The 21,480-nt window shown below is 38.8% G+C and overlaps 1 protein-coding gene across 2 annotated transcripts in view; it reads left to right on the top strand.

Annotated features, from left to right (window-relative positions):
• The window catches only part of LOC127414849 (membrane-associated guanylate kinase, WW and PDZ domain-containing protein 1-like), a 77,593-nt gene that overhangs the window by 9,017 nt on the left and 47,096 nt on the right, over positions 1–21,480 (top strand). Inside the window, exons 2-4 of one of the 2 annotated variants that reach the window (XM_051653189.1) lie at positions 617–897; positions 15,844–15,960; positions 21,300–21,419. In XM_051653189.1, the coding sequence (XP_051509149.1) occupies positions 618–897; positions 15,844–15,960; positions 21,300–21,419 (517 nt within the window). In that variant the 5' untranslated portion in view covers position 617. Of the gene's footprint in view, positions 1–401; positions 898–15,843; positions 15,961–21,299; positions 21,420–21,480 lie in introns of those variants that run through there. The other variant, XM_051653190.1, reaches the window with a different exon arrangement.

Here is a 21,480-nt window from a genome sequence, read left to right as displayed (position 1 = left end):
AGAATCATGGACACCTGAAATAGATCTTTGCATTTTTAATGAGCTCGTGTTTGTGGATGGAATCACCCCCTACTGCGTTTTGACCATCTGTTTATTTATTTTGTTTCAGTTTAGAAACTCATGCGTTTAGCTTGTGGAATACCACAGGGACTTATGGAAATGTGTTTGTAAAGCCCCTGTCCCTCATTTTGTGCCTGTTAGAAGTTATAGGACATATATGCTTATTAAGATTGCTCACTTCTATATTTATAGGCCTTTATCCTATGCCATTTTTCATCCTTTTCATTAGTCAACTATGACTTCATCTTCAGTCCACTGTGAAATATAGTAAAAAAAAAAAAAGCTTGTCACTTCAAGACTGTAGATGTATTGCCCAAAGTGTTTTTATTCACAAAGTTTGGAAATCTGTATGAAAATATATTCTACATATGTCTGTAACAATAATCATTAAACATGCATTATCTGTGGCTCACAGTGAACATGGTAATATCATTTTGCCAGTTTCATTTTGTTTTCATTGAATTGCTAAATGTAACAGTTGTTTGGAGCTTTAGAATACACTTTAGAATGTGGGTCATTTTCAAGCCACTTAATTTCACCCTCTCTTTTTTTTCAGCATGTCTAAGGTCACCGTTAAGAAGCTGCACTGGCGTTCGAAAGTGCAGGAGAGCTTCGTCCCACTGGGCGGGGCCTCTGGAGAGCTTGGTGTGGCCATTGGGGGTGGTGCAGATTATGGAGAGTTCCCATTTGTCACAGCAGCACCTGGAGGTGGAGCCACAGTTGGTGACATCATCCTAGAGATTGGGAGTACACCTGTTCTGGGATTGACCTTGGGAGACGTCAGAGGGGTTCTGAACTCATGTCCACATCCCATCCGGATCAAAACAGTCTTACCAGGTACTTCAATTATTAATGAGAGGGTGTAATGAATTATTAATAAGAGGGAATTGGGTTGGCAGTGGCTGAGAACCACAAGTAGGATAACCCCAGATAAAATAACTTGTGAATAGTAACTGCAGTGTCTAAATGCAGTGCTATTAAAGCCATTCCACTATACCCAACTCCTAATTTGTATCCGATAAGAGGTCAATGCAAAGACAAGAATTCCTGGATACTCTCTGAACTTCATACAATTGGCAGAGTAAAAGGTACATGATTTCCCCACACACTATATTCCAATCCTCACATTGCAAAAATCATCTGTTTTATCTGAATTTGTCTTTTCTAGTAGAAAATATTTTTGAAACAAGATACATTTGAGTAAAACTGCACGAAATATTAAGTCTTATTTTAAGAGAATATTAAAAAATTAAGTTTCTTACCCCATTGGCAAATAGTTTGTTCTTGTTTTAAGCACAAATAAAAAAAATAAAAATTGGCCAGCTTTATGCTTAAAAATAATCTTGTTTTAAGAATGTTGCGAGATCTTCACTGGAAAGCAACAATACTGATTAAAGGAAATCCCAAAAAAGAAAATTCTCATAATTTACTCACCCTCATGCCATCCCCGATGTGTATGACTTTCTTTGCTGAACAAAGATTTTTTTTGAGTACCTCAGCTCTGTAGGTCTATACAATGAAAGTGAATGGTGGCCAGAACTTTAAAGCTCCAAAAAGCATTCAAAGGCAGCGTAAGAGAGATCCATATGACTCCAGTGGTTAAATCCATATCTTCAGAAGCGATATGAATAGATGTGGATAGAAACAGATCAATATTTAAGTCCTTTTTTACTATAAATTCTCCTCTCTGCCCAGTAGGTGGCGATATGCACAAAACAAAAATGAATGTTAAAGTGAAGATTTATAGTAAAAAAAGGACTTAAATATTTATTCGTTTCTCACCCACACTTATATCGCTTCTGAAGACATGGATTTAACCACTGCAGTCATATGGATTACTTTTATGCTGCCTTTGTATGCTTTTTGTACCTTCAAAGTTCTGGCCACCATTCACTTGCATTTTATGGACCTACAGAGCTGACACTACCCCTCCTTTACCCCCCTCCTTGGGCTACCTCCAGAATCCTACTTTTTAAACATCACAATTGTGACAGGGAACATAAGTAACTTTCCAGGTCACATCTTATCCCTACCTGCAGTTCAATATTTGACTTTTGCATTACCAGCTTGGGCCTTTATCGACAAGGCTGTTGAAAAGGAGAGAGGTCAGGAGTGAGTAGGCAGCTGGCTTGAAACCAGTGGGACTGTCGGTGAGAACAGATCCAGCCTAGTCAGGTCTCAGTATTTATTGTACATCCAAACATGTATTTATGGGAGTTTGGGAGTGTGTGGTTTCTAAAGGGAAAGACAAAGGAATACAAGGTTTAGGTTCCCAATACTCAATGCCACCTCAGGGAAATAGCATCTGCAAATGTTACATTAAACTAGGAGACTCACAGGCAGTAAACGTAGGTAAACGAATCTAAACAGTGCATGAAGCTACTATCTACATGTACCACAATCCCAACAAATGCATATCTGAAACAACTAAAGCACATGCCTATCTAAGCAGGCAATATAACAATGACAGTGCTAAAAGCCAGCTAGATCTTCAAATATAATTTAAAATGTATCTAACATAAACATGCATGAAAATGAGAAGCACATTTAGGCCGAACTCAAGTTATACAAAATCTTTAAAATACAGAACATAAGGCACTTACATTGTCAATTACGCACACAAAAATACAGGATACAAGGAGTAGAGATCACAGTCCTCTGCACAGTTCAACAAACAAGAAAAAAAAAAAAAAGGAGAAACTGTGTGCACAGGTGCCGTTAACAAGGCCTGTGAGGGTGTCCTGATTGGCCTGAGATTGAGTAGGTGGAGCTAGGTGCTGCCAGGGAAATGAAGGGACTAAGAGGGGCATGGCACTTGCTCTGAGGATGCAGCATAGAAACAAAGGAAAACTTCCAAACAGCTGTAACAACCCACTTCTTTTCATTGTTCCATTTAATGTAAGGGATGTTTTAACTGCATTTCATTGCATCATTGGTTTGTGTTAGAGCTTTATACCCACTGACAATATACAGCCCCAAGTAGATCAGAGTCTTGACATCTTTCTCCTTAGTGTCATTTTCCCTCTGGATTGGGTAATCCTTATCTAACCTTTCTGAATATGTCAATTCAAGGCGCTCCATGGGGATTTAATTTACTATATTCACATCTAGCAGTAGTATAGGCTTGCTTACTTCAGTATTTCATGAAGTGTCAAGAATTTTTAGTTTTCTTGATGACATTAATTAATGCTTAATTAAGTTATTTACACTCTCTCAGATTTGTCAACACAGTGTCTTGAATTAACAAGGGAATGCCAAAATATTAGATTTGGTATGTGAAGTACAGCATCATTTATATAACAAATGAGGGTTCAAAAAGCTCTTATTTATGAATTAAATTCTACAACAAATCATTGTTATTAGGGTTTGAATGGTTGAGGATGCCCACTTTGGTAGTTACAGTATCTACAGTTATTGAGCATGCTGCTAGCAATGAAAATCATGGGTTCAATTCCCAGGGAATACACAAGCTAACAGTATCTAAAATAAAATGTATAGCTTGAATGTATTCTAAGTTGCTCACAGTGTCTGCTGATGCATACATTTAAATGTCTTAGTTACTGTCGAAACTCTATAAGTAGAATTGGCATTCATGAAAACATTCAGGAAGACAAAATAGAAATTGAGTAAAAATAAAATGCACCTGCACCATGCAGTAACTACATCTTTTATCTTTTTTACTTTATCTTTTTATCTTCTATTATGTCCTTCTAAATCCTATAAAAGTAATGTAACGTTTAGTATCAGCTACTCTATAAATTACACAGTGTTTGTTTTAAAAGGGATCGTTCACTCAAATAATTTGGTCATCATTAACTCTTCTTATGTTGTTCCAAAACCCCCAACTTCCTTCTGTGGAACACAAAAAGATATTTTAGGCAGAATGTTAAAGACTGACAGTCACCATTTTCTCTCATTGTAAAAAAGAGGAGAGTCAAAATTCTTCAAAATCTCTCTTGTGTTCCGTGAAAAAAAAAGAAAGTTGTATGGTCTGGAACAACATGAGGGTGAATAAAGTATTACAGAATGTTCATTTTTGGTTGAACTATCACTTTAACTACAGCATGTAAAAAAGGATACTGATATCCTGTAGCTGTGCCAGGTCTGCACCTTCCCCCAGTTAAGTGTCAGACGTTAAGTGGAAGTGATATCCCGTACTCTATTACTTAACCTCTCTGGAAGTCTCAGCCCTGGATGGCCCGATTGATCGCTGTCAGTGTGGGGGTGGAGCCAGGCATCGGAGAGTAATGGCAGGCAATCCCCATCTGCAGTGTACAGTATAAAGACCATCAATATCCTGCATGAAAGAAAGCTAGCTGTAATCTAAGGTCATTACACACTTTAAAAAATGAATAAATCTAAAGGAAATGATTAATTCTACCTTTACCATGAGTCCTTAAGGACTTTAGGGAGTTTTATCATGTGTTGAGATTGTGTGCGGAAAGAATGACCATCAGATTATATTAAGTGCAAAAATCAATTCGTAGAGACAGAACGGCCCTGGTTAGGTGCTCTGCAGTGCTTGTTTGTGACATAAGCACACTGACCTTAGAGACGTGTGCAGTCACAGTGCGGACTTAATGTGTTTGAAGCTGAGACTGTGTGTGTGGGAGGTCGGAGGTGTTACTGTGGTAGCCTGGAGTGTGTGGTATTAGGGTGAGAGACACTGCACAGTTTTACCTTGTGAGGTGTTACATTTAGAGTGATTTCAATTTGTTTATTTCCAGAACAGTGTCTTTGACACTCACTTTTTCACTTCACTTTTGTGCTGTATTTCCATAGTGACTTCAGTGTTCTATTTGTAAATTTAGCAACAGTGCTGTTATAAAAAAGAGTTTTAACATTGCTTCATTGCGTCCTTATTCATCCAAGATGATAGATTAGTGTCTACACTTCCTGATATTTCCAAGTGTGATTTGAGCATCTATGGGTGTTACTTCATCTTCAGGCACTTTCAGCCCTGTGAATTTCTAGAAAGTAAAATCCTATTATTATTTATTTCACACGCTCACTAGTTTATTTAATTTGTCTAACAATGGCCTTAAGTGTTTGTACCATAAGTTGTGGTGGAGAGGATGATGAAGGAGAGACAAGAGAGGAGATGTATCTATATGCAGGCTTTAATGAAGAAGAAGACATAAGACAAAGTAGCGTACCATAAACAAAATCAACTAACCAACACAAGCTTTACACGGAAAATAACTGACAATGAACGAATGTAACAGGAGGGTATAAATACACAAAGGAACTAATGAGGGAATGAAAGACAGGTGAGGATAATCATGAACAGCTGGTAATGATGAGGGCAGTGCTATATGGGAAATGGAGTCCAGGGGAAAAATATAAAATAAGAGTCCATGGAAACAAGTGGGAGACAGAACGTGACAGTATGTACATGTGTCGCAGGAGATTTATGTCATTTTTGACATTTTTTGGAAAGTCATGGAAATTCCCACCATAGTGTCATTTCCATCACATCTCAAATTCTGTATTGTGATCAAAACAATTCCATGGTGGAAATGATGGTGATGGAAATGAAAATGCTAAAAAACAAATTAAATAAAATGGCTGACTATTATTCCATATTCTATTGCCAAGGCTAATATAGACTATACCATTTTATGTATCCTCAATACACACAATTAAATAATATTTTCACACTTTTTGCATAATTTGGCAAAACTACAGCTTGATTGGAAATGACACCCAATAAAAATATCCTGCTCACAATAGGAGTGGGTAAAAATATTGATTTTCCGATGCATCGTGATCTTCATTTAAACAAACTCGATATTGATTCTTAAAGGTGCTGTAAGCGATTTTTGACGTGCGCACACACCCAAATACACATGCATGCACAGAGACACCAATGTTTACATGGTCTGACTGCTGGCACTGACAACATGTAAACACAGATCTGTGTAGCGTTTAATTGTCTCCGCGTTTGTATGTTCATATTTTGGGTTGTGTTAAGTAATGTTGCGTCTCATGTTTAACGTTGTTCATTGTCTGTTCTGTTCACATATCTCTCTGTAAAGGTATAAAATTGTATCGCTGAAATCTCATATACATTCCAATAAATAACCACATTAACAGCAGCTTTAATCTAATTTATTTGTTACCAAAACATTGACATCCAATTTACAGTCATTCTTACCTCTGGTTCATGATCCGTCCAACCAACGTGTACAGTTAAAAACCTGGTACAGTTATACAGTCCTTTTGTGCCAGTAGGGCAGCACGTCCATCATGTCTGTGTTTTGAGTAAATGTGGTTTTTGGATATTGTGGTGTATATTTATGAAATTATGTTATGTTATGTCAATACAAGTTGCATGTGTGATGTGTTTTTCTTTCAATTTAATACATTTATGTATACCATTTTAATAATGGTATTATCCAAAGGGGAGGAGCCAAGGGCTATAAAAGGGCTCCAGATTTTTTCCACTTTAGAAAAAGAGAGCTCAGTTGAGTTGTTTATTTACATGGTATTTTTGGAAGAAGTGGTATAGCCAAAATATAGTTGTATATACATATACATATACAGTGCTGCTTGAAAGTATGTGAACCTCTTGAGCATTTTGGAGTTTTCTATTATTTTACTGTTATTTCTTTATTTAATCAGAACCAGTATTTTTTATATGAAATAACAGGTGTATGTATATCAATTCCATATACTTTTTTTGAGGAAATCATATTCACATATTTTTATGTAAACTTTTGTAGGTGCAAAAGTTAGTGAACCCTGAGCTGCATTGCTTAAAAGGAGCAGGTAAATACAATTAGGTGGGACAAAATTGGTTGCTAAATTAACCAATGAAATGAGAGATCTTTAGGGAAGAAACTGGGCAGCACTGATTGAAACAGAGATAAAACCAGGTCAGTTTAGTCTTACCAAAGTGAACCCATACAGGTCAATTATGCCGAGAGGAAAATAAATCTCAGAGGACCTCAGGAAGAGGGTAGTGACAGCACATTTGTCTGGGGAAAGCTATAATTTCATCTCAAAAAAATTTGAGCTCCATCGGTCCACCGTGAGGCAGATCATCTACAAATGGAGAGCACTAAAAATTACTGCAACTCTGCCTAGAAGTGGACGACCCTCTAAAATATCCACAAGAGCCACAAGAAAAGTGATAATTCAGGTAAAAGCCAACCCAAACATAACATCTAGGGATTTGCAGACCTCTCTTGCCACATGTGCATGCTTCCAAAATAAGAAGAGAACTCCATCAACATGGCTTTCAGAGGAGGGTTGCTAGGAAGAAGCCTCTGCTCTCAAAAAAGAACAAAGCTGTCTGTCTCAACTTTGCCAGAGTACCTGGAGAAACCTGAAGCTTTCTGGAAGTCCATTCTGTGGACAGATGAGTCCAAAATTGAACTGTTTGGTCACAACCAAAACTGCCACATTTGGCAAAAAGTCAACACTGCATACCACCATAAGAACCTTCTCCCAGCAGTGAAGCATGGTGGTGGGAACATTAAGATCTGGGCCTGCTTTTTGTCCTCGGGACCTGGACAACTCCACATAGTCCAGAGAATCATGAATTCTGAGGAATATTGTAAAATCCTGGAACATAACCTCAAGCCGTCAGTTGTGAAGTTAAAGCTTGGCTGAAAATGGATCATGCAACATGATAATGATCCGAGGCATTCCAGCAAAACAACCAAAGAATGGCTGAGGAAGAATAAGATTCGTGTTTTGGATTGGTCCAGTCAAAGTCTGGACCAGAATCCAATTGAGATGCTGTGGCGGGACCTGAACCGGGCAGTTCATGCCAGACACCCATCCAACCTCACTCGACTGGCTGTGTTCTGCAAGGAGGAGTGGGCAAAAATCCCCCAAAGCAGATGGGAGAGACTGATTAGTAACTACAGAAACTGTTTGGTAGAGGTTATTGCTGCGAATGGTGTAATACCCTATTAACTGAAGGGGTTCACATATTTTTGCACCCATGAAATCTGAGTTTTTGTTAAATCAACCACTTTCGTTAAATAAACAATGACAATATATCATTTTCTTTTGAGTCCGTTATTTGGAATGTCAGTATTATGAATTGGGGTATAGATTAACATTTAATAAGTTTATTTTAGTATTTTTTTTTTTTTTTACAAAAATACTGATTATCTCTGTAGGGTTCACAAACTTTTGAGCAGCACTGTATATACACTGGCGGCCAAAAGTTTGGAATAATGTGCAGATTTTGCTCTTATGGAAAGAAATTGGTACTTTTATTCACCAAAGTGGCATTCAGCTGATCACAATGTATAGTCAGGACATTAATAATGTGAAAAATTACTTTTACAATTTGGATTTTTTTTTTTTTTCCAGAACTTCTTAAACCACTTCAAAGAGTTCTCATCAAAAAATCTTCCACGTGCAGCAATGACAGCTTTGCAGATCCTTGGCATGCTAGCTGTCAGCTTGCCCAGATATTCAGGTGACATTTCACCCCACGCTTCCTGTAGCACTTGCCATAGATGTGGCTGTCTTGTGCGTGAGAAGTGCCCGACCTTACAGTCTAGCTGATCCCACAAAAGCTCAATGGGATTAAGATCCATAACACTCTTTTCCAATTATCTGTTGTCCAATGTCTGTGTTTCTTTGCCCACTCTAACCTTTTCTTTTTGTTTTTCTTATTCAAAAGTGGCTTTTTCTTTGCAATTCTTCCCATAAGGCCTGCATCCCTGAGTCTTCTCTTTATTGTTGTACATGAAACTGGTGTTGAGCAGGTAGAATTCAATGAAGCTGACAGCTGAGGACATGTGAGACATCGGTTTCTCAAACTAGAGACTCTGATGTGCTTATCCTCTTGTTTATTTGTACATCTGGCCTTCCACATCACTTTCTGTCCTTGTTAGAGCCAGTTGTCCTTTGTCTTTGAAGACTGGGGTGTACACCTTTGTATGAAATCTTAAGTTTTCTGGCAACTTCAAGCACTGAATAGCCTTCATTCCTCAAAACAATGACTGACTGATGAATTTCTAGAGAAAGCCCTTTCTTTTTTTTTTTTTTTTTGCCATTTTTGACCTAGTATTAACTTTAAGACATGCCAGTCTAGTGCATACTGTGACAACTCAAAAACAAACACAAAGACAATGTTAACCTTCATTTAACGAACCAAATAGCTTTCAGCTGTGTTTGATATAATGGCAAGTGATTTTCTTGTACCAAATTAGCAATTTAGCATGATTACTCAAGGATAAGGTGTTGGAGTGATGGCTGCTGGAAATGGGGCCTGTCTAGATTTGATCAAAAATTACTTTTTTCAAATAGTGATTGTGCTGTTTTTACATCAGTAATGTCCTGACTATACTTTGTGATCAGTTGAATGCCGTTTGGCATTCACAATGGTGAATTAAAGTACCAATTTCCTTACAAAACAGAAAATCTGTACATTATTCCAAACTTTTGGCCGCCAGTGTATATGTAATATATATATATATATATATTAGTGTACATTTATGTACAGTTGTGCTCAAAAGTTTGCATACCCTGGCATAAACATTGTGAAATTTTGGCATTGATTTTGAAAATATGACTGATCATGCAAAAGAACTGTCTTTTATTTAAGGATAGTGATCAAATGAAGCCATTTATTATCACATAGTTGTTTGGCTCCTTTTTAAATCATAATGATAACAGAAACCACCCAAATGGCCCTGATCAAAAGTTTACATACCCTTGAATGTTTGGCCTTGTTACAGACACACAAGGTGACACACACAGGTTTAAATGGCAATTAAAGTTTAATTTCCCACACCTGTGGCTTTTAAAATTGCAATTAGTGTCTGTGTATAAATAGTCAATGAATTTGTTAGCTCTCACATGGATGCACTGAGCAGGCTAGATACTGAGCCATGGGGAGCAGAAAAGAACTGTCAAAAGACCTGTGTAACAAGGTAATGGAACTTTATAAAGATGTAAAAGGATATAAAAAGATATCCAAAGCCTTGAAAATGCCAGTCAGTACTGTTCAATCACTTATTAAAAAGTGGAAAATTCAGGGATCTCTTGATACCAAGCCAAGGTCAGGTAGACCAAGAAAGATTTCAGCCACAACTGCCAGAAGAATTGTTCGGGATACAAAGAAAAACCCACAGGTAACCTCAGGAGAAATACAGGCTGCCCTGGAAAAAGATGGTGTGGTTGTTTCAAGGAGCACAATACGATGATACTTGAACAAAAATGAGCTGCATGGTCGAGTTGCCAGAAAGAAGCCTTTACTGCGCCAATGCCACAAAAAAGCCCGGTTATAATATGCCCGACAACACCTTGACACGCCTCACAGCTTCTGGCCCACTGTAATTTGGAGTGACGAGACCAAAATAGAGATTTATGGTCACAACCATAAGCGCTATGTTTGGAGAGGGGTCAACAAGGCCTATAGTGAAAAGAATACCATCCCCACTCTGAAGCATGGTGGTGGCTCACTGATGTTTTGGGGGAGTTGTGAGCTCTAAAGGCACGTGGAATCTTGTGAAAATTGATGGCAAGATGAATGCAGCATGTTATCAGAAAATACTGGCAGGCAATTTGCATTCTTCTGCACGAAAGCTGCGCATGGGACGTTCTTGGACTTTCCAGCACGACAGTGACCCTAAGCACAAGGCCAAGTTGACCCTCCAGTGGTTACAGCAGAAAAAGGTGAAGGTTCTGGAGTGGCCATCACAGTCTCCTGACATTAATATCATCGAGCCACTCTGGGGAGATCTCAAACGTGCAGTTCATGCAAGACGACCAAAGACTTTGCATGACTTGGAGGCATTTTGCCAAGACGAATGGGCAGCTATACCACCTGCAAGAATTTGGGGCCTCATAGACAACTATTACAAAAGACTGCATGCTGTCATTGATGCTAAAGGGGGCATCAAAATTCATTCAAGAATTTTTTTCTTTGTTTCCATGTTTTGTTTTATAATTGTGCCATTCTGTTATAACCTACAGTTGAATATGAATCCCATAAGAAATAAAAGAAATGTGTTTTGCCTGCTCACTCATGTTTTCTTTAAAAATGTTACATATATTACCAATTCTCCAAGGGTATGCAAACTTTTGAGCACAACTGTAAAGTTTTTTCTGGAAGTATTTTTTTTCTTTTCTGGTTAACGCTGTAAATATTTTTGCACATTTTTCTTGACTGCTTCACTTTTGCACTAATAAATCACTCAGTGGATTCTACTCATCGTTTATCTCACTTATTTGCCTCCACCTGCCGGTGCAACCTAACAGTTGGTGTCAATTGGGATAGACTCACCACAAACGTAAGTGACGTTTGTGGATTATAATGCCACCTAAGACGAGGAGTCAGCTGATGGCAGACATGGATCCACAGGAGGAGCTAGGTGCAGTGGGAGGAGTTCCAGGAGAAAGAGTGCAGCCTGCAGAAGTTCCTGCCACTACATGAGATGTGGCGATATCAGCACCGGCAGGTATGTTACAGACCTTTATGCAGTATTAGAAGGAGTGGGACGAGAGCCAGGAGAGGGAGGCAGCTCGACAGGAGCAACAATACAAAGTCCTAAGTCATCAGGTCACCCAGATTCAACTAAATATGGAGCGCACAAGGCTTGGTGCTACAATTTCAGATCAACCAGTTACACGGGTGTTAGACTGGGAAACTCAAATGCCAAAAATGCAAGACTGTGACGACATTGACTGTGACAATACATTTTAAAACTTTTGAAAGACTGGCAGAAATGTACAAGTGGCTGAGGGGAGACTGGGCCATAGACCTGAAACCCTTGCCCACTGGGAAAGCTAGGAGTGCATTTGTAGCCATGCCACCTGCCCTTACCTGTGATTATGACAAAGTCAAGGAAGCAATTCTTAAGAAGTATGAGATCAATGCAGAGACTTACAGAGTAAGAATCCAATCCTTGAACACCCCTGTTGACAAGTCTCCGACCGAGCTATACACACGACCGAGGGATCTGTTCTCCAAATGGGTCCAGTTCGACAGGAGCGGAAATAACAAACTTCAAAGAGGAAATAGTTTGTTACAACTGTGGTGAGGAAGGACACACTAGCCCACACTGCCCATTGAAAAAACAAACAAAAAAAAACAGCCAGACTATGTTTCCCGCCCATCCCATTCAACTGTTCATAAGCAGGATAGGGAACCCATTGTTACAGTTCTCATAAATGGCAAACCACTGACAGCCCTGATAGACACAGGATGCACACGCATACTAGTCCAATCCCATTACATACCCCGGGACTCATGGAATTAGGAGACAGTGATAGTGTATTGTGTTCAGAGTTGCCCACTGCTGAGGTATATGTGGAGGTGCAGAATCAGCCATATCTTATGAAGTTTGTTTTTGCCGCAAATTCTCCCTACCCAGTGTTGCTTGGAACTGACATGCCTGTACTAGCCGATTTGGTTTGGGAGACCGCTTGGTGTGGCATTGTCACAAGTGTTCAAGCCCAAACGTTAGCCCAGACATCCCAGCCCCAAGATACTGTACAAGATGCCCTACAGGAAATGCCATTTATCACTGAGGAAAGCATAAGTGAGTCAGGGCCTACAGAGAAAGGAAGGCTGCAAAAGCAAAGAAAACAGGTTGAGAGGTTGATTGAGAGGTCAGAGCAGCCTGAGGGAACCTGAGCTTAATGAGTCAGACCTGGTCATACCCGGCAACCTATAGCTCAACTTCAGCGGGATGACGTCACCTTGACTGAATGTTGTAAGAAGACTAGAGAGGAAGCAGATGTTGGCCCATTGTTTGGGGAAATGTTTGTCCTGAAGCAGAGTCTCCTTTAAAGAAAAAGTGAAGAGAAAGGGACACAGCTTGTAGTATCCAAAGCACATAGTGTGGAAGTCTTAGAACTGGGACACTCAATTCCCTGGGCGGGTCACTTGGGTTTTATGAAAACGCGAATGAGGATTTCAAAAGAGATTTTACTGGCCGAGAATGTATAGCGAGGTGAAGGATTATTGCAGAACATGTCCTGAGTGCCAGTTAACAGCTGGCCGTACACCCGCTATCGAACCACTCACACCAATACCTGCAGTTGACACCCCTTTTGAAAGAGTAGGAGTAGACATAGATAGACCTGTGGAGAGAAGCCAGAAAGGGAACAGATTTATTTTGGTTATCTGTGGTTATGCTACAAGACCCTGAGGCACACCCCCTGAGGGAGGTCACATCAAAACAGATTGCTACTACACTCCTACATTTCTTCTCACACGTAGGCATACCTAAAGAGGTACTGACTGATTAAGGGCCTAACTTCATGAGCCGCACTTTACACCAGGTCTATCAGTTGCTGGGCATTAAGAGAGTTCGAACTACCCCTTACCATGCCCAGACTGATGGTCTTACCGAGAGATTTAATCAGACCTTAAAAAGGCATGCTAAACACGTTTGTCTCTGAGAGTGGAAAAGACTGGGACAAGTGGCTGCCATATCTCCTGTTTGCATACAGAGAAGTTCTCCAAGCTTCAACTGGGTTCCTGCCATTTGAGCTGCTGTATGCTCACCAAATCAGAGGTCCCCTGGATGTTCTGAGAGAGAGCTGGGAAGACACAGACAAGTCTATTGTACATTTTTGTAGTTTTTTCTAGAAGTATTTTTTTTCCCCTTCTGGTTAACACTGTAAATATTTAAGCAAATTTTTCTGGACTACTTCACTTTTGCACTAATAAATCATTCAGTGGATTCTACTCATTGTTTACGTCACTTATTTGCCTCCACCTGCTGGTGCAACCTAAAACTGCTGTTGTTTTAAACAACCGTTTCCACATGATGTTGGAATAAAGCTAATTTGTTATCTTTGGAGTGCAGGGTTTTTGAAAGAGGAGCATGGCTAATTCAATGGCTCAGTCTCATGGAAGTAGAACGGCTGAACTCTATGCAAACTCTTTTACTCTATGCGCAACCCTCCACTACAATGAGAGAAAATACTTGCATTTGCCACTAAATTTCATGTGATGTGACTTTAATGTATATATTTGGCAACTGGCTGGTAAATGTTTATGTTTTACTCACCAGTAGTTGTGTAGTATAGTGGTGGAGTATTTAGCAGCGAGATCCTTTCACTGCGTGTTGAGAGTAAAAGCTGTTCCATGTAATGCGAGTCCAAAGAAGGGGTCCACGCAACTCATTTGTCATTGAGTCTCTTTTGATACCCTTTCTGTTCTCTAAAGCCAGTTGTTGATCAATGTGGCATGGGGGGCGTGATCATGTGTCAGTCTGCGGGAGAGAGAGAGCGGTAAGGCTCGTCACCTGGTTCATAATTATCTCTAACACCTGTATCTCATTACAGTGATGGCGGAGGGAGACTTAAAAGGCAAGCCAGAGCATCAGAGAGGGAGAGAGTGACCAAAAAGCTACAGCAGTCAGAGCTTCTGAGAGTGTTACATTTACATGTATAATGACGGTTACCGTCATATGTGTGTGTGTGAAAAACAGCAAATTGAAGAGACATGTGTTAGAGATAATTATGAACCAGGTGACGAACCTAACCGCTCTCTCTCTCCCGCAGACCGACATGACCACGCCCCCCCATGCCACAATCAAAAACAACAAAAAATAAGCATTTAGTTCTAATCATGCATGGCACAGATGAGATAAAGCCATTCAAGTCTCTCTCATTAATATGTGCTCATTTACAGGTCCTCTTTACAGAAATGCTGGTTTTGTTAAACAGACAGTACCGCTTTTAGCACGTGTTCAACAAATCAATGTAAATACTTGTAAATAGTACAGAGTATTCAATTAAACTATAAACATGTAACAAAAAATAATATATGAAGTATAACATCTGATTTATTGATTGAATAAACAGATTTGTTCATTTATAATGAGACCAAAATGATGAATCTGGAAAGCTGTATCAATACCCAACCCCACTCACAAATGATATTTACCTCGATTTTTGTTTGTTTTCTTCAAACATCACTTGTATTTAATCTCAAGAATGCTCTTCAGTGAAACTTTTGTCGACTTGTTTAAAAGCACACTAACTATTGAAAAAAAAAAAAAACATTAGCAGGGGCAAATTGTTTTGGTGTGGTGGAAATGACGTCAAAACTGTCATTATTGTCGTATATGAAAAAATGATAGAAATAAATGTTACACAATACATATCAAATTTGTTTGTGTTTCTTTTACTCTTTGTTTAGATTATCATAGTTTTAGGATTTTCATAGTTTAATATTGAAAGTCTGAATCTAGGACAAGGCTAAAACAATCAAATTTATACATACTGTAAGAGGCATTTAAAATAAATGATTAAGGCCTGGTAAAAAGTTTTAATTTGTCCTTCATATAACAAAGAGAAAAAAATTGAAATCTGTCAGTTTTCGTAAAAATCAACCCCTGGGGCATGAAATTCTTGCCGAAGTTGAAGAAACACCCATAAGAGGTCTGCAAAATGATTTATGACATGGCTGTCTGGAATGCGTGATTCTGATTGGTCAATGGCGGCATTCTACGGTCAGATATTTTTGTATAATAAACGCTAAACTGTTCATATTACCGTTGTTCCTGGCAATCAATCTCCTACATTGTTAGTTTCACTCTTTCTTCTCACATAATAAAATAATTTGTCCATTTATTTATTTGGTAAGCAGCCATGTAATAATTGTGATTATGTACAATCAACCAGTGTTGATCACAAAATAAACCCTTTCAGGATAATCCAAGACCCCTGCCTTTCATGTCAGGGTGCTGATCACCCTGTCTGGGTTTACTTTGCAATAATGACTGGCTGACTGTACATTATCCCTAAATTTGTTGTCATAAGAAACAGACTTCTGCTCTTTGTAATCTGTAGGTTCAACGCTCTGTAAGGATTTGAGACTGTACCTGAGCAAGTGTTTTACACCAGGATCCATGGACAGCCAACTCCAACAGGTCATTCGAGAGAACCTCTATCTGCGTGCCGTGCCCTGTGAGTTAACAACACACACACACAAACATATATTATCCAGTAATGCAACTGCATTCAATACAAACAGATACATACATAGTGACACAATCAGACACACAAAAATGCATGTAGAAATAGAGATACCAAAATACTTCAGTAAGCAAAAACATGCATGCAGTCACCTCATGCTTCAATGCTTTCCAAGACTGTAAACAAACCTCATGTGGAGTCAAAGGTTTAGTCACTTTTTAGGCAATGTAATGCACTTTAACCACTGCTATGGCAACTGTCATCATTCAGTGCATCCGGAAAGTATTCACAGCGCTTCACTTTTTCCACATTTTGTTGTTACAGCCTTATTCCAAAATGGATTAAATTCATTATTTTCCTCAATTCTTCAAACAATACCCCATAATGACAACCTGAAAGAAGTTTGTTTGAAATCTTTGCAAATTTATAAAAAAAATAAAATAAAAAAAAACAAAATAAAATAAAATCACATGTACATAAGTATTCACAACCTTTGCTCAATACTTTGTTGAAGCACCTTTGGCACCAATTACAGCCTCAAGTCTTTTTGAGTATGATGCTACAAGCTTGGCACACCTATTTCTGGGCAGTTTCTCCCATTCTTCTTTGCAGGACCTCTCAAGCTCCATCAGGTTGGATGGGGAGTGTCGATGCACAGCCATTTTCAGATCTCTCCAGAGATGTTCAATCAGGTTCAAGTCTGGGCTCTGGCTGGGCCACTTAAGGACATTCACAGAGTTGTCCCGTAGCCACTTCTTTGTTATCTTGGCTGTGTGCTTAGGGTCGTTGTCCTGTTGGAAGATGAACCTTCAGCCCAGTCTGAGGTCCAGAGCGCTCTGGAGCAGGTTTTCATCAAGGATGTCTCTGTACATTGCTGCATTCATCTTTCCCTCGATCCTGACTAGTCTCCCAGTTCCTGCCACTGAAAAACATCCCCACAGCATGATGCTGCCACCACCATGCTTCACTGTAGGGATGGTATTGGCCAGGTGATGAGCAGTGTCTGGTTTCCTCCAGACATGACGCTTGCCATTCAGGCCAAAGAGTTCAATCTTTGTTTCTCATGGTCTGAGAGTCCTTCAGGTGCCTTTTGGCAAACTCCAGGTGGGCTGTCATGTGCCTTTTACTGAGGAGTGGCTTCCGTCTGGCCACTCTACCATAGAGGCCTGATTAGTGGAGTGCTGCAGAGATGGTTGTTCTTCTGGAAGGTTCTCCTCTCTCCACAGAGAAATGCTGGAGCTCTGTCAGAGTGACCATCGGGTTCTTGGTCACCTCCCTGACTAAGGCCCTTCTCCCCAGATCTCTCAGTTTGGCCGGGCGGCCAACTCTAGGAAGAGTCCTGGTGGTTCCAAACTTCTTCCATTTACAGATGATGGAGGCCACTGTACTCATTGGGACCTTCAATGCTGCAGAAATTTTTCTGAACCCTTCCCCATTGTGCCTCGATACAATCCTGTCTCGTAGGTCTACAGACAATTCCTTGGACTTCATGGCTTGGTTTGTGCTCTGACATGCACTGTTAACTGTGGGACCTTATGTAGACAGGTGTGTGCCTTTCCAAATCATGTCCAATCAACTGAATTTACCACAGGTGGACTCCAATCAAGTTGTAGAAACATCTCAAGGATGATCAGTGGAAACAGGATGCACCTGAGCTCAATTTTGAGTGTCATGGCAAAGGCTGTGAATACTTATGTACATGTGATTTTTTTATTTTTTTTATTTTTAATAAATTTGCAAAGATTTCAAACAAACTTCTTTCAGGTTGTTATTATGGGGTATTGTTTGTAGAATTTTGAGGAAAATAATGAATTTAATCCATTTTGGAATAAGGCTGTAACATAAAAAGCAATGTGGAAAAAGTGAAGCGCTGTGAATACTTTCCGGATGCACTGTATGTCACAGCATTGCGCTCATTGTAAACGGCACTGCTCCAATTTTTGCCTTAGCAACAAAACTGCAACTATTTTCAGAAACGATTGCATGAATGTATAAATGTATAGTTCCAGCCGGCTCCTTTAAAACATCAGCATCTGTTCACAATTACAGCTACGTTTTGCCTGTTTCCTGCTCTTGAATCCCAAAACTGCACATTTATCTTTGTCTGCAGCATGAGGTACCCTGCTGTGCTTTTCAGCACTCCTGTGCATGTGAACACACACACACACACACACACACACACACACACACACACACACACACACAATCAAACACGTAAGCACCCAAACACATATTCACACATACTTAAAAATGTACACACAAGCACTCTCATTCCCATATACATGCAGCATGCACACCCATTCACATAATGATTTATCTGTCTTTCTATTATGTAGCCTGTCTATTCAAACATACTAGCTTTCTCAAATAAGACATTTATTCAAAACACTTCATATTGTGACACCAAAAAGCAGTGAATCTTAAATGTCACATCTCGAAAAAATTATTGCAGGCTATTAGAAGATTGTAAATTGTTGGCAAAAAAGCTCTTCTTTTCTCCTCTCTTGAGAAAAATGGCACAGGTGTGATAGTGTAAAGGTATAAAGTTCTTTTATACCAGGTGCAAAACATCATGCCTCTGTAAATAGCTAGCATGTGCAGTTGCAATAGGGTATTTAAAGTCAACATGAAATCCACTCATCTTAAAACACGTTTCTGGTCTTTTTAAGCATGATTCACAGTTCTCATCTGTGCATGTTATTCTAAAGAAAAAAATATGTCTTTGTAATCCTACTTTCATTATAATTTATTAACGTGCTCCACCTCTGACATCACCCATTCCTCCTATTTTTCAAACACCTGGCTCCATTCAGGTATGTAACATCCACTTTTCCTGATCCAATCAATTCCAAATGGATAAAAATCAAGTCCCGTCCTACAATTTTTTTCTTGTTTAATATCCTGTTGCTCACTGAAATATGACAGATTATGGAAGTTAGTGGGTTTCAACACTGAATTAATTTGACTTTAATGATTGGATCATTTTATTAACACCTTCACTGATAAAAACTGTGCTGCTTGTTTTACATAAATATTAGACATGCTTTAAATCCACAATGTCTAAATCTTTAAAGGAATAGTTCAACCAAAAATGAAAATTCTCTCATCATTTACTCGCACTCATGCTATCCCAGATGTGTATGACTTTCTTTCCTCTGCAGAACACAAACAACGATTTTTATAAGAATTTTCAGCTCCGTAGGTCCTTTCAATGCAAGTGAATGGTCACCAGAACTTTGAAGGACCAAAAAGCATATAAAAGTAATCCATAAGACTCCAGTGGTAAAAATCCATATATTTAAAAGCGATACAATAAGTGTGGGTGAGAAACAGAACAATATTTAAGTGCTTTTTTACTATAACTCTCCACTTTCACATTCACATCTGAAAGTCACATGTGGCGCCTGTCTAGTTTCACTTTCACATATGATAGTTAAAGTCTCGTCATGCATATTCATTAGAGAGTAGCCCAGAGTGGATGTGAGGGGTTCATGTGCATTGCACAAAACATTGTGTAAAAACTTGTCATTATTTAAGGAGATTCTTTTTAGATGTGCTGCCGTTAAGATTAATGCAGTACAGGCTCTGTGATGTCATAGAGTGCATAATACCTAGGGACAATGCAGTGTTTTGTTAATAATAAAATGATTTATGGTATATGGTGGCTGAAGGCTTTTAAATCATTATAGTCCTGCTATATATTGAATAACTTTGTAGCCTATAGTGTCTGTGCATTAAACGCACCTTATAAAGCCACGTAAAACCTCTCCTCTGGAGTCTTGAGAACTTTTGCTTCAAAGTAGTTTGTTATGTGAGCAAGGTTGTTTAATTTAAGCATGCAGGTTACTCACTGACTGTATACGTATATCTGTGCTGAAACACTGGAGTGTTTAGTTTAGCATAATTCAGGATGCATGTCGGCATTGGTAATCTTCCTCAAGAAAATCCACTTTGTTCTAACTTTCATTTGAGAAGGCAAGCTGAGAGAGAGCTGTGTAATCTCATCACTGTGGGATTATAGCAGAGCAAGTGATTTGAGGTGTGTGTGGAATCTTAATCCTAATCAGGTTTCACCTCACACCGTTGAAGTCATATGCAGAGACATGCAAACACATACATATTATTATACTATTTATACGTTATACGTAGTAAGTATATAAAAGCTGTTCAATAACTGTTTCTACTCATAGACACAATATCTACATTTGACACTGTCTTATCAGACATTTCTCTATACCTCTTTTCTACATCAAGGCCAATCAACTCTCTACGAGTCCTGTGTACAAGTGTGACAGCTGTGCTTGTGTTTTCTCTGTGGTCTGCGGTTTCAAATGGTGATGTCATCCGAATGTTTTTTTCTTTCCAAAAAATGCATTCGATTTTTAGCAAAGGGAAGATGCAACTTTATGAAAAAATAATGGCAAATCTCTCTAACTGCCCCACGTGACGTCTGTAGCACTACTAGCCTTTATTTTTAGTTTCTGTGTTTGCAGATTTAGAGGGCTTGTTGTTTGTTCAAATTTAGTCTATGTCATCTTTGCTAAGTTAAAAGGATAGTTCGCCCCAAAAATAACAATTCTGTTATCACTTACTCACCCTTGTGTCATTCCAAAACCATATAACTTATTTTATTCCATAGAACATGTTAGACAGAACATTCACCTCAGTCACCATTTCATTGTAAGTGAATGGAAAAAAGATGCAATGAAAGTGAATGGTGACTGATGCAACAATTTTGCCTAACATCTCCTTTTGTGTTCCACAGAAGAAAGAACGTCATATGGGTTTGGAACAACATTTAAAAAAAAAAATAATAATTTTTATGAACTATCCCTTTAAGCAAACAGTATGCACAAAAAGTTCTTTTCTTATCTGTACATGTAAGCAGGGATTAAAAATGAAGCTTTTGCAACATCTACTGTACCAATGGCAGGTGAATTAAGAAAATGTACATCCAATAAATATTTCTTAAATTTTTTTATTGATAAACAACTGTTTGTCCTGATTACACATATATGCACCAAATAGTCGTGAAACTGCAACTTTCACAAAAACACGAAGAGGCATCATAATTTAGTTCCTCCAATTTGTGTTTTGTTGGTGTAATGCACAGAATATTACACATACTGTATGTGTCACCACATGGAGTTGTGTAGAAAAAAAAAAAACTTTAGGCAGATAAACTTATGTTGCAGTTCTTAATAAAGTTACCGACCAACTGGTGAGTTTTATTTACTTGCCAAACCCAAATTTAACTTGCATTTGCTTGATGAGTGTTCAGTTTTGACCCTGTTATATATAAATGCTTATATCCATGCTCTCTGACTCAGGTACAACCAGGCAACCACGGGACGGAGAAATCTCAGGGGTGGATTATAACTTTGTATCCATTGAGGAATTCTTCTCCCTGGAGGAGTCTGGAGCCCTTCTGGAAAGTGGGAAGTTCAAAGGTCAGAATCAGTCTCTTGTTTATCTTCTTTACATTCAGTGCACTTAAAGGGATAGATCTCT

The sequence above is a fragment of the Myxocyprinus asiaticus genome, chromosome 24 (assembly GCF_019703515.2).
Source record: "Myxocyprinus asiaticus isolate MX2 ecotype Aquarium Trade chromosome 24, UBuf_Myxa_2, whole genome shotgun sequence".
Lineage (NCBI taxonomy): Eukaryota > Metazoa > Chordata > Actinopteri > Cypriniformes > Catostomidae > Myxocyprinus > Myxocyprinus asiaticus.
The sequence above is the reverse complement of the archived record's forward strand: the minus strand, read 5'-3'. Positions and strand labels throughout refer to the sequence as shown.